Here is a 15,399-nt window from a genome sequence, read left to right as displayed (position 1 = left end):
TGTTTTCTCAACTGATGCTGCCTGACCAGCTGAATTCCTCAAGTGTTCTCTGTTTTTGTTTCAGATTTGCAGGAGCTACATCATTTGGCTTTGTGTTCAAAGACCTTCATAGTCTGTTACGCCCTCACTTTCCATACATATCTACCATGCCTTCAAGTTGAATAACCATTTCTCGAAGTATCAAAAGGATCCTTCTTTAGTTTCTGCCTGTACACTTTAGGCGTCAGATTATAGATCCTGAGAATAGTATGCTTTACAATATCACTGTCCATACTAATCGACAGGATTGACATGCAAAAACAGCACAAGTGCTTTTCCGCTTAGTAATTTTGCAGGTCAGTTAGCCCATTCATTTCTGTTCCACTTGTGGTGAATGGCTAACAACTGAAATATCTGAATAAAATCAAAATCATTCTGCTCTTCATAATTTGGAATAAAATTGAATTTATAGAAATGGTGGGTCTAGAATTCCGTGACCCCAATTGCCAGACTCTTTGTGGATACACCTTTATTTGCCAATTCGAGAGTGTGACAACACTCATCCTCAGCCTCCAATTTCGACAGTTCTGACTAGAACATGGTTTGTGGGGGGGGGGGTGGTAAGAGGGGGGATTTTAAACATAACCTGCCCAGTGGAAAAGTGATGGGATTAAACTCCACTTGATTTTACTTTTCATTGACCTCACCCTCCTTTCCATATCTTTCTCATCAGCCGCCAAGTGCACTAGGTTCATTTCTGCCTCTTGATTTGGTTGACGTTACTCTCCCAAGAGAAGGTGGTGAGAGGCTCCCTTATTCTTCTGTTTCCCCCTTCTCCTCCTATTTTCCATTCCTATCTGTTTCCCTCAAAGAGGCTTTGTTTGTTCTCCCCATTTGTCTCATCAGTGTTAGAATGTTTCCACAGGTGTAAGTGATTAACACTGACCACAAAACATAGGCGAGATAATTAATTGGCTTCAGTTTTTTTTGAATGAAGAAATACTCTTTTTCTCAGCTCAATGCTCTGTAGTTTTTGGAACACAAAAGCTACTACAGGTGTGCAATTTCTACACTCTCATACATACACATTTTTTAAACACTCAATATAAATTTTCCCTCAATAAAGCTTTTGAAATTTGTGCTTGTTTTTTTTCCCCAGAATGAATTAAAGAAAAGCTACTGAGTACAAAATGCTAGAAGCTAAATAAAAAAATATTCCATCAATAAAGCTGACAATGTACTGATGCAGCTGGGAAATTAGGTACACTGCACATGCTCAAAACGGCACAATCCAAATTCAGCTCTCAGAGCCACAACTCTCGGCAAAGGCTTTTGGGAAAGGCTGGGGCTTTTAAGTAAGAATTTTAATTAATGTATTAAAAATTCAATAGTTAAAGGTTTTTAAGTAAGAATTTGAATGACTTAAAAATTCAATGGATAAATTTAATGTTATGACATTTATATATTTTTGAATTTTTCATTTTGTATAAACCCTTGGGGATTAAAAATGTGTTACTGAGAAAAAATGTCAGATGGAAAAACTTTTGAGAAAGCATTTGGAGTGATTTGTGGGCATGCAGTGGCCAGATTACACAGAGTGATATGTTTACCTAGGTAAAACCCATTATAAATGGGGACATGAGAATTTATAATATGAAAAAAGTTGACAAAAATTGTAGCACAGACATGCCAACAGGAAAACAAGTTTTGTAGACAGGAAGTGAGTGCAGATACAAGATACAGATAAATATAAAAATAATTTCTTTAGACTACCAGTTGCTTAGTTCTTGTGTCTTCTTGAGCCAAATTGATTTATTAAAATGTAACTATACAATATATTGTTTTGGTCATTTCTGCATCATACAACCTTTTCTTCAATGTACTGCATCTTCAAAGATTTACCTTCCTCCTTACCCCACAATTCAAGCAATAGGGTTGGTACTAGAACTGCTGCTTTTTTAAATATATATTAATGACTTGGACTTGGGTGTACAGGGCACAATTTCAAAATTTGCAGATGACAAAACTTGGAAGTGTAGTAAACAGTAAAGAGGTTAGTAATAGATTCCAAGGGGACATCAACAGGCTGGTAGAATGGGCGGACACATGGAAGATGAAATTTAACACAGAAGTGCGAAATGATCATTCTTCCTGACAAAATGTAAGAGAGGCAATATAAATTAAAGGGTACAATGGAGGTGGGTGCAGGAACAGAGGCGCCTAGGGGCACATGTGCACAAAGCTTTGAAGGTGGCAGGACAAGTTGAGAAAGTGGTTAAAAAAAGCATACGGGATCCTGGGTTTTATAAATAAAGGCATAGAGTACAAAAGCAAGGAAGTTATATTGAACCTTTATTAAAACACTGGTTCAGCAACAACTGGAGTATTGTGTCCAATTCTGGGCACCGCACTTTAGGAAGGTGTGAAGGCCTTAGAGAGGGTGCAGAAAAGATTTACTAGAATGGTTCTAGGGATGAGGGACTTCAGTTACATGGATAGACTGGAGAAGCTGGGGTTGTTCTCCATAGAGCAGAGAAGGTTGAGAGGAGATTTGATCATGAAAGATTTAGATAAAGAGAAACTGTTCCCATTGGCAGAAGGGTCGAGAACCAGAAGATACAGATTTAAGATGATTGGCAAAAGAACCAAAGGCGACACAAGGAAAAACTTCTTTACGCAGCAAGTAGTTATGATCTGGGGTGCGCTGCCTGAAAGGGTGGTGGAAGCAGATTCAATCGTGGCTTTCAAAACAGAATTAGATAAATATTTTAATGAAAAAATTTGCAGGACTACGGGGAAAGAGCGGGGGAATGGGACCAACTGGATTGCTCTCACAAAGAGCCAGCATGGGCTCAATGGGCCTAACGGCAGCCTTCTGTGTTGTAACCATTCTATGATTCTAATGATCTCTATTTCAATTATTGAACTGACAAACATTATTCTACTCTTCTTCCTCTCCTCCTGCAAATGATGCATTCTGTCTTGGTGTGGCTGTGTACACATAAAGACTTGAATCCATGATGGAGCCTTCATGGCACAAACAAACCTCCTGTTGGCAGTCAGTAATGACACCATTCCTAGAAAAGTCCTTTCCTTCCCTTCCCTCCCTCAAAGGGAATTATACGGATCATTAAAAAGAGAAAAAGATCTCCCTCTGCAGCTGAAAATATTTATAATTCAACTATCATGAATCAGCACTATGATGTCATCATGGTTATGTGTTATAACATATAATTACATTATTTTCAGTCTAGGCAATGTTCTAAGTGAGGAGGGAGAATTTGGAGGGGAACACTACAGCAAGCACATCCAGCCAAATACAGTTTAAAATCCAGTTGAAATAAAACATCCAGCTTGGGTTCAACTGAAACGTTGATTCATAGTCCATTAATCCAAAAGTTTAGCAGCACCAAGTTTAACAACAAATTGATGAACAGGAGGAGAGCATCATTTTTCTCAGCAAGCAGATCACACCACTGCAAACATTTCAAGTAATGGTTGACAAACAAGGATCTTCCCTAACTTAGATTAAGGAAAAAAAATACAAACCTCTCTGATGGAGTAAACATATCTGGACAAAAGTGATAAGCTTCAAATTGATGGACTTTATTTTATTTTTACCTGCCATCAAAAAAATAGAACTTCCCGCGACCATTCTTCTCACCATGTACAAAATGCCCTTCAAATCTGTCACCAGAGGAATAGGTAACTTTACAGAACCCATGTGGCTGGTTATCTTCATCCAGGGCACCTACAACAGGAACATTTTAAACCTCTGCGCAGAGACACACAAATGTAAAATGCATTATCTTAAATCAAAAAATGCACATCGCTGTAATATTGGATCACTGAATGATTGCTACCAACTTAGATTCTGTTCACATATTCAGAAGACATCTGCTCAAGAACGGTGATTGTTTTCTCACCCGTGAGAAACTCGATTGGAGGTGACTTTTCTGACCGGTTTATTTCTCACGAGTGAAAACAACAGCTGAGCATTCAGTGTCAAGGGGGAGAATTTGTTTTTTTTTGCTCTCTCATGCGTGTCCCAAAGTAGCATTTCAAATGGCAAACGGTTTCTTTGTATCAATTCTTCTGAACTACTGATCGACGCTGAGATCAAATTGGCAACAACATTGAATACCAATCACCTCCCCTCCCTCAAAAGACTATCCAAATACTTGGGACTCAAATACTGCTGTGATTTACAGATTACATTGTAAAAAGTAATAGAAAAAAAGTTTCCCGGCTCTCTTTCCCCGATTGTGAATGTACAACAAACAATAACACAATCTACTTGTTTCCTCACATAACACTGGTACTTTCACCCTGCACCACCGAGTACTGAATGCACCACCATACCCAGGTTACACAGTTGTTAAAAGTAGCACAATACATCATACGTGAATCACACTTCTTAAAAAAAATCAAATATATTCCATTTAATTCCCCAGAAAGTCAGAATAGTTTCTGATTGTGATCTTTTCGACATTCTTTTAGCAGAGAAACCATTTTTAAACCAGATTCTTCGTTATTTTCTGCTATCATGGGCACCAAGTTACTCATCTTGAAGAATTAAATGTGTATTTCGCCAATTGCAACAATAAACTCGTGGACGATCTATCTACGATTAAAGAAACTTTTTAAATCATTAAAGGCAAGTAAAAAGCAAAATAATTAAGCATCCGTGCAAATTGTTTTTTTCGTTAAAACACATTTCCGATTAATGTTTTTTTTAAAACGCACGAAATAAAACAATCGCTTAAAATGCGTAAATTTTGCCCCGATCTGCACTGTCCCTCCCTTCTGCTCCGGTTGATTCAGCAGGAGATTAGAAAGCTGCGCACTCCCGCTCGCCCCCCTTTTATACATGCCTGCTCACGCTGCGCGCCCCCTCCTCCTCTCTATATACGCCTGGTCACATTTGCACTTTAAACAGCGCGACTGGGACGCCCACCTTCCACGGTCTCTTCCACATTGTCGTCGTCGCTATCCATAGTGGTGAGTGGGCCTGTCGGTGTTTGGAGAATGCTTCAGCAACTGAGACTGTTTTCTGTACGTGAGGCTGGCGCTGGCTCTGGCTGCTGCCTAAACAGGAATCAGCGCTCGGACGCTGACATCATCCCCAGCTGCTCCTTTGATTGACAGCTGCAGCCTTTTTCCCCCTGACATCATCCCCAGCTCCTCCTTTGATTGACAGCTGAAACCTCTTTTCTCTCTCTCCTCCTCCCTCCCTCCCTCCTAAAAGATGGCAATCATACACTGTAATAAAACAAAGAAGCTTCATCTCCCCCCCTCCCTTTTTTACTAAAGTCGATGACTCAGAATGAGGGATATTTGCATAGCCATACCTGCAACCAATGAGGGAACCACACACCCCCCCACCCACACACACCACCACCACTACTCCCAATGTTTTTGGTGTATATTATATCCCCCTGTACCATGTTTCAGAATTGATCCTGATGTCAGCTTCCCCCCCCCCCAACTCTACCCACAGCCTTTCACTAAATTGCAGATAATTCACAGTGCATGGCCACATGCTATTCAACTACATGGAGCTTTGAACTGACAGCCACGTCCATGCACTTTCCAACAAGAGTCCTGGCTGATTTTCGCCTCACCAGCCTAAGGACACTGAGTTCAGTTGCTATGCCTCCACTACTGATCAGCTAATTCAGAACACAGCACGGATTGAACCTGGAACCAACCTAGTCTGTGTGACTCAGCTATTCACTGGTCATTTACTACTTAAACACCAGTGGAGCCCTTCAGGCAAGTTATTATAAGGATAATTTTCCAACTTCATGCTCCTGGCAGGGGATCTCGCCATCAAGACTCGATAATCGAAAATTCAGGGAGACTACAAATGATGTTCCAACCAGGAGTGTGGAATATTTCTATATAAATGATAAAAAAGTATATAGATGGAATGGTCTAGGATCTGACACCAGTAGTTTCCACAGCAAAACTCCCTATGCCACTCTCTTGCTCCTTTCAAGCTACCAACCCCTTTTCCTTTGCACTACCTTCTCAAACCCTATATCCCCTCTAACCCTTTGCTACCCTGTGATCTATCCTGCCACTTATGCTGTATCATCTCCCATCTCACCACGTATTCCCTCCCACTCAGCCCATTGTCTGCAGTCTTCCTTCCTCTGTGCTCACCAACCCCCACCTGTTTCCCCCTCACCTCCCATCTACTTTCTCCACTAACCTGTATCCTTTCCCCTCTCTTCCCATCATCTCCCCCTTAGTCATGCATCCCTTTTCACTGCCCCCTGAGCCTTTATTGTTTTAACTGATCAGCCCCCATCTGCTGACCCCCATATCATAAATCCCTTCACCCTCAGCTCCCTATTGCTTTACCCCATCCCTTCCCCCATTTTCGCCTCAGACCCACCAGTTTAATTTGGAAAGTCCCATCCCCGTCTCATGATAAGCTCCTTCATCAGTGAGAATACATCAATGTGTCCTTTTAAATGCTTATAGCGCTATAGATAGAACACCATTCTATGTTCTATTCATAATGCTGTAAACACACTACAACAACAACAACTTGCATTTATATAGCACCTTTAACTTAGTAAAACATCACAAGGTGCCTCACAGGAGCATATTCAGGCAAAATTTGACACCGAGCCACATAAGGAGATATTAGCACAGGTAGAAAACAAATTTCTGGTTTCCCAATGCCAGGAAATCAACAAAGAAGCAGCGGTTCATCAGGGGACAGGTAGAATGCGGACAGAGTACTGGAGAATGGGGAAGGAGGTTAGGTGTGCACAAAACAGGAAGGGAAGGCACAAGTCCTGAGGCCATGTGCCAAAGTCGACCAGGGCTGTGAGGAACAGGGAAGATAAATATCCAAATTGGTGCTATGTCTGATAACGGAGGGTGAGAAGCTGGAAAGGCGGTCTGAGTCCAGAGGTCCTACAAAAGGGGAGGATAGGCAGGCCCATGAAGTTGGTTGAAAAAATAAGTAAAAAATAAGGTAAATAAATTTAAAATAAACTTATAAGATTAATTAAAAAATTAAAGATAATTTATATATTAAAGTGAACTTAAAATAAAACTTACTTGCTAGAAAATAATAAAGGCTGCACATAGTTGCACAAGTCTAGGCCAGAATGGAGATGATTGGGTAATGCCCCCATCTATCACGCCAGGGGCCCGGACTGCTATAAGTGACTGGGATTGATTTTATGCACATAATTCGTATTGTGTAACTATCCTCCACTCACTGCATTTTGCTGGAGAAATAATTCTGCTTTTATCGGGAGACTGCAGTAGTTTCGATCATGAGTTCTGTTTGCTGTAGTTCATAGAGCCTGTTTAAGTAGACTCTGTTTGCTGAGCAAATAGACATTGCTGTAAAATAGACTCTGTTTGCTGTAAGTCCCACCCGCCTTCAACTCATTGGCTGACACTGTGGTGTCAATTCTCACTCCGAATAATAAAAGCGTAATCAATTTAAAAGAAAAACTTACCTGCAGCACCACTTGGGGAAACGGAGACACAGCTTGGAGCAGCAGCAGTGCCATCTACTGTTGGAAGGCTTGAGAGGTACGTAATGGTAAGTACAGAAAGCATTTCAGCTTAAAAGCATTTATGGGTGTTGCCCAGATGATCCCCAGAGATTACAAAGATGTGACAAAATCATGACATAGGAAGTAATTGTTACAAACTGGAAATGTGTGTTAGTTTGCACACATATTAAGTGTGTCAATATTTGCAGGAGTAACTGGAGGCATGTCAATATTTATTGGTGTCCTCCACAAAGAAAAGTTTGAAAACTAATTGATCTGTGAAAAAAAAAGGCCTGCTTCTTGGGCCTAATGACCTCTTCCTGTTTTTAATAAGTCTGATACATTGTAAATAAAAAAACAGAAAATGCTGGACACATGCAACAGATCAGTCAGCAGCTGCAACATAGGTTAATGTTGTGCGTGTGAATCTTCATCAGAAGGCTGGATAAACATCCACTCCCTCCACCAACAGCGCACCGTGGCTGCAGTGTATACTATCTACAGGATGCACTGCAGTAACTCACCAAGGCTTCTTTGACAGCACCTCCCAAACGTGCGACCTCTATCACCGAGAAGGGCAAGAGCAGCAGGTGCATGGGAATACCATCACCTCCAAGTCACATACCATCCTGACTTGGGACATATATTGCTGTTCCTTTATCGTCACTGGGTCAAAATCCTGGAACTCCCTACCTAAGAGCACTGTGGGAATACCTTCACCACACGGACAGCAGCGGTTCAAGAAGGCAGCTCACCACCACCTTCTCAGGGGCAACTAGGGATGGGCAATAAATATTGGCCTGGCCTAGCAGCGCCCATATCCCAAGAATTAATAAGAAAAAAGGCTGGAGAAGCACCTTCATAATAATGTGCAAAACAAAAATCTTTTTAGGAACAGTAGAAGGCCATGACGACCAATACATTTGTTCTTTTTTTATAGATCAATTCCTCCTGTCACCTTCCCAACATATCCCTTAATTCTTCCTCCTTCCAAAAATACACCTATTTGTTTCTTGAACCCATTTGTACTGCTCACTTCAATGGCCTTCCTTGACAATTTATTCCAAAACTCTATGGCCTTGAAATTCTGCGGGGGTTCTCCTGGTCTCCTACTGTAAGTTGAATAGGAAACTGGGAGAACTCCCAGAGAAATGGTGTAAATGGTTGAAAACAGCCATTTTCACCATTTCACAGGGGTTCCAGGGATCCCCTGCGAGTTACAGCAGGAGACCGGGGGAATTGCCATAGACTTTCAGGGCCTATAGTGCTTTGGAGGTCAAGAGTTCAAACATGCTAACTGCTTTGTCCAGATAATAAGATCAATAGCCCACGAATAGAGTTTAAAATGCTGGATATATACGATACAAAAGTCATCTCATGCACCTTACACTGCACGGTTACCTATAGAGGGTACCTACCAACCTACCAAGAGAGGTTGCTAAGGCACAGACATATGACGCATAGTCTAACTGTCAGAGGTAATGAAACTTTTCTGCAACAAGGGTTTTGCATTGTGCCTCTGACCAAAACTGCTATTGTGGCAAGCTTAAACAGTGCACACCAGCAGCCATTTTGAGGTCTAGCCACAGCTGCATTGATCCACAGCCAATCCATACAGTCCAGCAACATGCATTTGGCATCGCTGGCCTATACAAACCATCCTTCCTCTACTTTTTCACATACACACATCATGAAAACTCCCCCAGACTGCAATTTACGCACGTAGTGTTAAAGTCATGTTCATAACTTTGGAGAAATTGCATGTGTGCAAATCTTACCCATAAGTTCCCTGTTGCTGCTGAGTCCAATCTAGAATGAACTGGGGCAAATTTGGCACTATGAAACAAAGTAAAATGAAAGGAATTTGAAAAGGGATGGGAAAGACAAAGTATGGATCAGACACAGCTCCAAAATGGACGAGAAAGCAATGGAATGTGAATGGCAGAAAGTCAAGAGACAGCTAAAGTTGATGTCAAAGGGGCAGAAGGAAGATGAAATATTAGGGACAATTTTAATGCTGTCTGCCCGGCAGAAACCAGGCGGGTGGGCAGCTAAAATCGCCCAGGAGACTTACCTGTTGCTGCCCCCTTCCCTTCCTGCAATCTTCCATTTTAACTTGCTCTTCTGAGCAGGTGGGATGGACATCCGCCCGAAACTGGTGGGGGTCCTTCTTTAAATATGCAAATCTGATGCCGATTACCTGATTGCTGTTTTAACCAGCAGTTCAGTGGGGAAGCTGTTGTGACTTTCCCGCAGGGGTGAACCTAGCAGGAAGAGGAGTTGGGGCCAGAATAGACCCAAATGGTTTAAATCACCTGGGCCTCACACTGCCGAGATCAGGATGGTTTGGTGCATGCTTCGGCCCCCACCCACCCGATCCTGCCCCAAGTTAAAATCTGGGCTATTGTTTCTGAAGTCTGCATTGAGCTTGGTTGGACCAATGTAGAAGATCAAGAATGGAAAATTTGAAGGAAGAATGGGGGAAGGGGAGGGCGTTTTGAACTGGCAAATCAAAGAAAGGTCAGGATTATGCTTCTGATTCAACAAAGTGTATAACTCAACGTGTGCTGGAGTTTAAAAACAGAAAATTCTGGAAACGCTCAGTGGGTCAGGCAGCTGTTCTGATGAAGGATCATATGATCTGAAATGTTAACCCTACCTTCCTCTCCATAGATGCTGCCTGGTCTGCTGAATGTTTCCAGCATTTCCTGTTTTTATTTCAGATTTATAGCATAAATATATCCTATATTTAGCTTTATGTGTCTAAGTTTCACATTTCTACAAATAAATGGTTGAGCATTTAATGTTGGAATTTGTGTAGTATTTTGATATATTTTACACTTTTTTAATTTAATGCATTTTTCCTCCTCCTCCTCTTTTGAAGGCATTGACTTTTCCAGAGGCATGAGTCCATGGGCACTGCTTGGCCTCCAGTATCTCACCCATGGAAGAAACTTGCATTTATTTTGCTTCTTTCATGATCTCAGGATGTCCCAAAGTGCTTTACAGCCAACAGAGTACTTTTGAAGTGTTATACTGTTGTAATCATAGAATCATAGAATTGTACAGCACAGAAGGCGGCCATTCGGCCCATCGTGTCTGTGCCTGCTCTTTGAAAGCTATGCAATTAGTCCCACTCCCTTGCTCTTTCCCCATAGGCCTGCAAATTTTTCCTTTTCAAGTATATATCCAATTCCTCTTTGAAAATTACTATTGAATCTGTTTCCACCACCCTTTCAGGCAGTGCATTCCAGATCATATCAACTCGCTGCAAAAAGAAATTCTCCTCATCTCCCCTATGATTCTTGTGCCAGTTTCCTTAAATCTACGTCCTCTGGTTATCGACCCTCCTGCCAGTGGAAACAGTTTCTTCTTATTTACTTTATCAAAACCCTTTATAATTTTGAACACCTCTATTAAATCTCCCCTTAACCTTCTTTGTTCTAAGGAGAACAATCCCAACTTCTCTAGTCTGTCCACATAACTGTAATGTAGGAAAACACGGCAGCCAGTTTGTGCGCAGCAAGGGCCCACAAACAGTGATGAGATAAACGACCAGATAATCTGTTTCAGTGATGTTGGTTGAGAGATAAATGTTTACCTGCACAGTCGGAGAACTCTACTGACCTTCTTCAAAAAAATACCATGGGAACATTTACATCCACCCAAGAGGGGCCTTGGTTTAACATCTCATCTGATTGACAGCACCTTCGACAGTGCAGCCCTTCCTCAGTATTACACTGAAGTGCCAGCTTAGATTTTGTGCTCAAGTCTCTGGAGTAGGGCTTGAACCCACAACCTTCCGACTCAGGGGCGAGGATGCTACCACGAGGCACGGCTGACACTGTCAACCAAGTGGCCATTCTTGATGTGTGAGCCTAAGGACAATTGATGACATTCAACAGTAGAGGAAATCAATGCTAAATCTGATCCTGTCCTCACCTGATATCCACACATGCACTCTTTGAACAAGGTTTTATTGTAATCAGTAGCAGGAACCTGAATACTTTTCTTCCCTAACTCAGGGCACCAAGGGAAATGTCAAACTGACATCACAGACTGGGAATCAAACTAGTATCTTTCTCATTTACTCACTTCCTTAAGCAGCCGAGCCATCGGGGGAGCCGCACTGTATATTTTTGAAATACATGGGTGTTGGTGGGTCCCATCCAAATATAGCATCATTTAGATTTCAAATCGACAATTAGCAACCATTTAAAGAGACATGCTATTATTGCAGAAATCTGTGGTCCTATTAACATCAGAGTGACGGAAAATACAATAATGAACTTTGAAAACGAGTCCCCACTGGCACATTATTATTATGTAGTGTGATGTTAGATGATAAAGATGATATGAGGGTGAAGTGTTTATTTTCCACACTGGGTAGTTTTTAATTATTTGTTTGCTGTTTAATTAAGCTGCAAATCACATATTACATCCCGTTCACACCTGATAGCATTCCACAGGCAGTACTGTTAAAGAAATAACTAGTGCCCCGATGATTCAGCTGAGTCATACAGGTCCCAAATTCAATCTCCAATCTGTGCCGTTTGCTGATCTCAGTCAGGGTGACGGAAGGGACTCTGCAATTGGCCTCAGTGTCTCTGAGTTAAAGAAGGGAAATTAGCTAGGCTTCCCACTTCGGATTGCAAACTAGCAACCCCTGCTGGAAGTATCTGTTGTGGACACCGGGTGAGGACAGGATTATGCTTGACTATGATGTCTCCAATGGTCAAATAGATTGCCAACATTCATTGTCAAAGCTTACACATGAATAATGGCCACTTGGTATGAAAAGATGTCCAGGAGTGGCCATGGAACAGAACAGAAAAGAGTTAGTGGCCAGGGATTCAATGTCGTTGCGCCCGTTTTCAGGCCCAAAACAGGCACCAAAGCGTCCAATATGGTGGTGGGGCGCGCACTTGTTATGTGCCAGAAGTGCGCTGCCCGCCATATTGGATCGGGCTGCTCTGGGCTGCACGCCGGAACTATTTAAATCGCTGATTAAAATTTTGCTTATCGTAGGACCCTTTCGTGAAAATAGACTGTCCCACGTGATAAACTCACCCAGCAACTTGTGGTGCTAACAGGCAGGAAATACCCTTCAGCAGCGCTATTTAAAGGGCTCATCCACCACATACAGGTTAGTTACTGGTTTGTCATTTGAGGCTGCTGGTTATTTCAAGGTGTTTTTTGGCTTTTCTGACTGAAAACTTAATTCTGACTTCTGAGAAGAAGTTTTTGCTAGTGCTTCAGTTTTTGGCTGCCTACTAAACTGTTTTACTGCAGTTATGAGGGGAAGCTGAATGGAAGACAGGGGAGAACAGGAGCAGCTCAAATAAGAGGAAGGAGGAGGGACTGCACAGGAGGCCATATCCTTAGTGGTTCTTAAGGGAGAACTTCTCCTACCTGAACTTCATTGAGGCGCAATGTCTCAGCCTCCTTTGTGAAGCAAAAGCTCCTATCACCAAGCTATACGAACATACAAATTAAGAGCAGGAGTAGGCCATTCAGCTGCTCAAGCCTGCTCTGCCATTTGATAAGATCATGGCTGATCTGATTGTGACCTCAACCCTACTTTCCCGTCTACCTACTAAAGCCTTTGACTCCCTTGTTAATCAGGAATCTATCTAACTGAGCCTTAAAAATATTCAATGACCCTGCCTCCACCGGTCTCTGGGGAAGGGAGTTCTACAAACTCATGACCCTCTGAGAGAAAACATTTTTCCTCATCTCCGTCTTAAATGGGAGACCCCTTATTTTTAAACTGTGGCCCCTAGTTCTCGTCTCTCCCACAAGGGGAAACATCCTCTCAGCATCTATTCCTTCTAGTCCCCTCAGGATTTTATATGTTTCAATAAGATCACCTCTCATTCTTCTAAACTCCAGTGTATACAGGCCCAACTTGTCCAACCTTTTCTCATAAGATAACCCCCTCATCTCAGGAATCAGCTGAGTGAACCATCTCTGAACCACCTCCAAAGCAATTATGTCTTTTCTTAAATAAGGAGACCAAAACTGCACACAGTATTCTAGATGTGGTCTCACCAATGTCCTGTACAACTGTAGCAGAACATCTCTACTTTTATATTCCATTCCCCTGTCATCTGCTGCAGCCACAACCCGAGTCTCGTACTAGGACATGGACTGCACTGCCTGTGGCTGTCAAGGTCACTGTGGCTCTTAACTTTTATGCAACAGGCTCATTCCAGGCTGCAGCAGGTGACATCAGCGACATCTCCCAGTTTGCTGTCCACCGCTATATCAAGGAGGTCACTGAGGTTCTCTATGCCAGGAGGAACAGCTACATCTCTCTCCCCATAGAAAGAATGAAGCAGGATGAGACAGCACTAGACTTCGCTCACAATGCAGGCTTCTCCAGGGTGCAACGTGCCATAGACTGCACCCACATTGCCTTGCATGTTCCCCATCACCAGCCTGGAAGAGATTCCACTCCCTCAATGTCCAGCTGGTTTGCGACCACGGGCAGCGCATCTTGCAGGTCTGTGCCCGGTTTTCTAGCAGCAGTTATGATTCGTTTATCCTGCGCCAGTCCTCAGTGCCACATTTGTTCCAGCAGGCCGTCAGGTTACTGTCTGGCTACTGGGTGATAAGTGATATCACCTTCAGACTTGGCTCATGACTCCTGTCAGGAACCCGGGCACAGCTGCTGAGCTGGCCTACAACGAGAGCCAGGCTGCCACCAGAAACGTCATCAAGCAGACAGTCAGTATGCTCAAGCGTCACTTCTGCTGCCTGGACCATTCTGGAGGAGCTTTGCAGTACAATCCTGAGCGGGTATCCATATTTGTGGTCATTGGCTACATGCTCCATAACTTTATCATCATGAAGGACCAGTACTTACCTCAGGAGCAGGAGCAGGAGCAGGAGGAGGAAGAGCATGAGAAGCATTGAACACCAGTGTCCCTAGAGCTCCAGGAGAGCAGCTCATCGAAGGGCACTTCACTTCAACCATTCCTCCCATTCCTAATACATCAACAGTTCCATAATCCTGATCACCACTGTCCTTACTACCACCATCCGATTGCCTTCCTTCAGTTGAGCCTTATGGATCATGCCCTCGCTTCCCTACAAATATAAACACCAACACCAAATCCAGAACAATAAAAAATAGATCAAACAACTGAATTCCATCTATCTAATAGTTAACAGAAATAATTAGGAATCATCCTTGTGCAAGCCTTAGTGCCTGTCTTCAGTGCTTGTTTACTTATCCTAGTGCACCTACGAAATGTTTCCCCAGTGGATATAGTTTGGAAGGTAGAATGCTGCTTAGCTTCCAGTGAAGACACTTCAGGTGGCCGTGGTGGGCGACCTCGAGCAGTTCTGGGTCGAGGGCCAGGCTGTAGACTGCAGCATCTCGGCATTGGTCGGGGTAGTCTGGCCCAACTGGCTGCGAAGCATTAACAAAGGAACTGGCGGAGTGGGTGGCAGGGGAGCAGGCATGCTGTCATCCTGAGAGAGGACAGCAGGTACCAAGATCACTCTCTTGGGACTGCGCCTCAACACTCCTACTGCTCTGCATGAGAACAGAGTACAGGAGTGATGTGACACTCTGGAAGCCCCTGTCAACACTGATCCCCAAAGCCAAGATGGCAGCCCCATGAGTTCCCATGACAGCAGTGTGAGCTGTCATGGAAGCTGTCATGGCTGTTAGAGAGGCTCCATCACGGTGAACGCCACTGTCGTGTTCCTGGAGCTGACCACTTGTTCCATATTAGATACAATGATCTTCATGCTCTGCGCGACGCCATGTCACAAGTTGGAGCTGAATCTCCTCCATGCTCTGAGCCATTGTGAGCAAGCTCATTGGCAGGCTGCCCAGTGCACCTGGCATTTCCCAGGGAATGCCCATCAGCCTTCTTTG

The 15,399-nt window shown here is 43.1% G+C and overlaps 1 protein-coding gene across 2 annotated transcripts in view; it reads right to left on the bottom strand.

Moving 5' to 3' along the window:
• setd7 (SET domain containing 7, histone lysine methyltransferase) overlaps positions 1–5,112 on the bottom strand; it is a 38,718-nt gene extending 33,606 nt beyond the window's left edge. For both annotated transcript variants that reach the window (XR_010964587.1, XM_067994029.1), the window contains exons 1-2: positions 4,937–5,112; positions 3,601–3,730 (exon numbers count right to left, since the gene is read on the bottom strand). Coding sequence is in view for 1 of the 2 variants with exons in the window: in XM_067994029.1 (XP_067850130.1) it covers positions 3,601–3,730; positions 4,937–4,976 (170 nt within the window). In the remaining variant the exon portion in view is untranslated. The remainder of the gene's footprint in view (positions 1–3,600; positions 3,731–4,936) is intronic.
• Positions 5,113–15,399: the final 10,287 nt, after the last annotated feature.

The sequence above is a fragment of the Heptranchias perlo genome, chromosome 1 (assembly GCF_035084215.1).
Source record: "Heptranchias perlo isolate sHepPer1 chromosome 1, sHepPer1.hap1, whole genome shotgun sequence".
In the NCBI taxonomy this organism is placed as follows: Eukaryota; Metazoa; Chordata; class Chondrichthyes; order Hexanchiformes; family Hexanchidae; genus Heptranchias; species Heptranchias perlo.
This window is presented reverse-complemented; position numbering and strand designations above follow the sequence as displayed.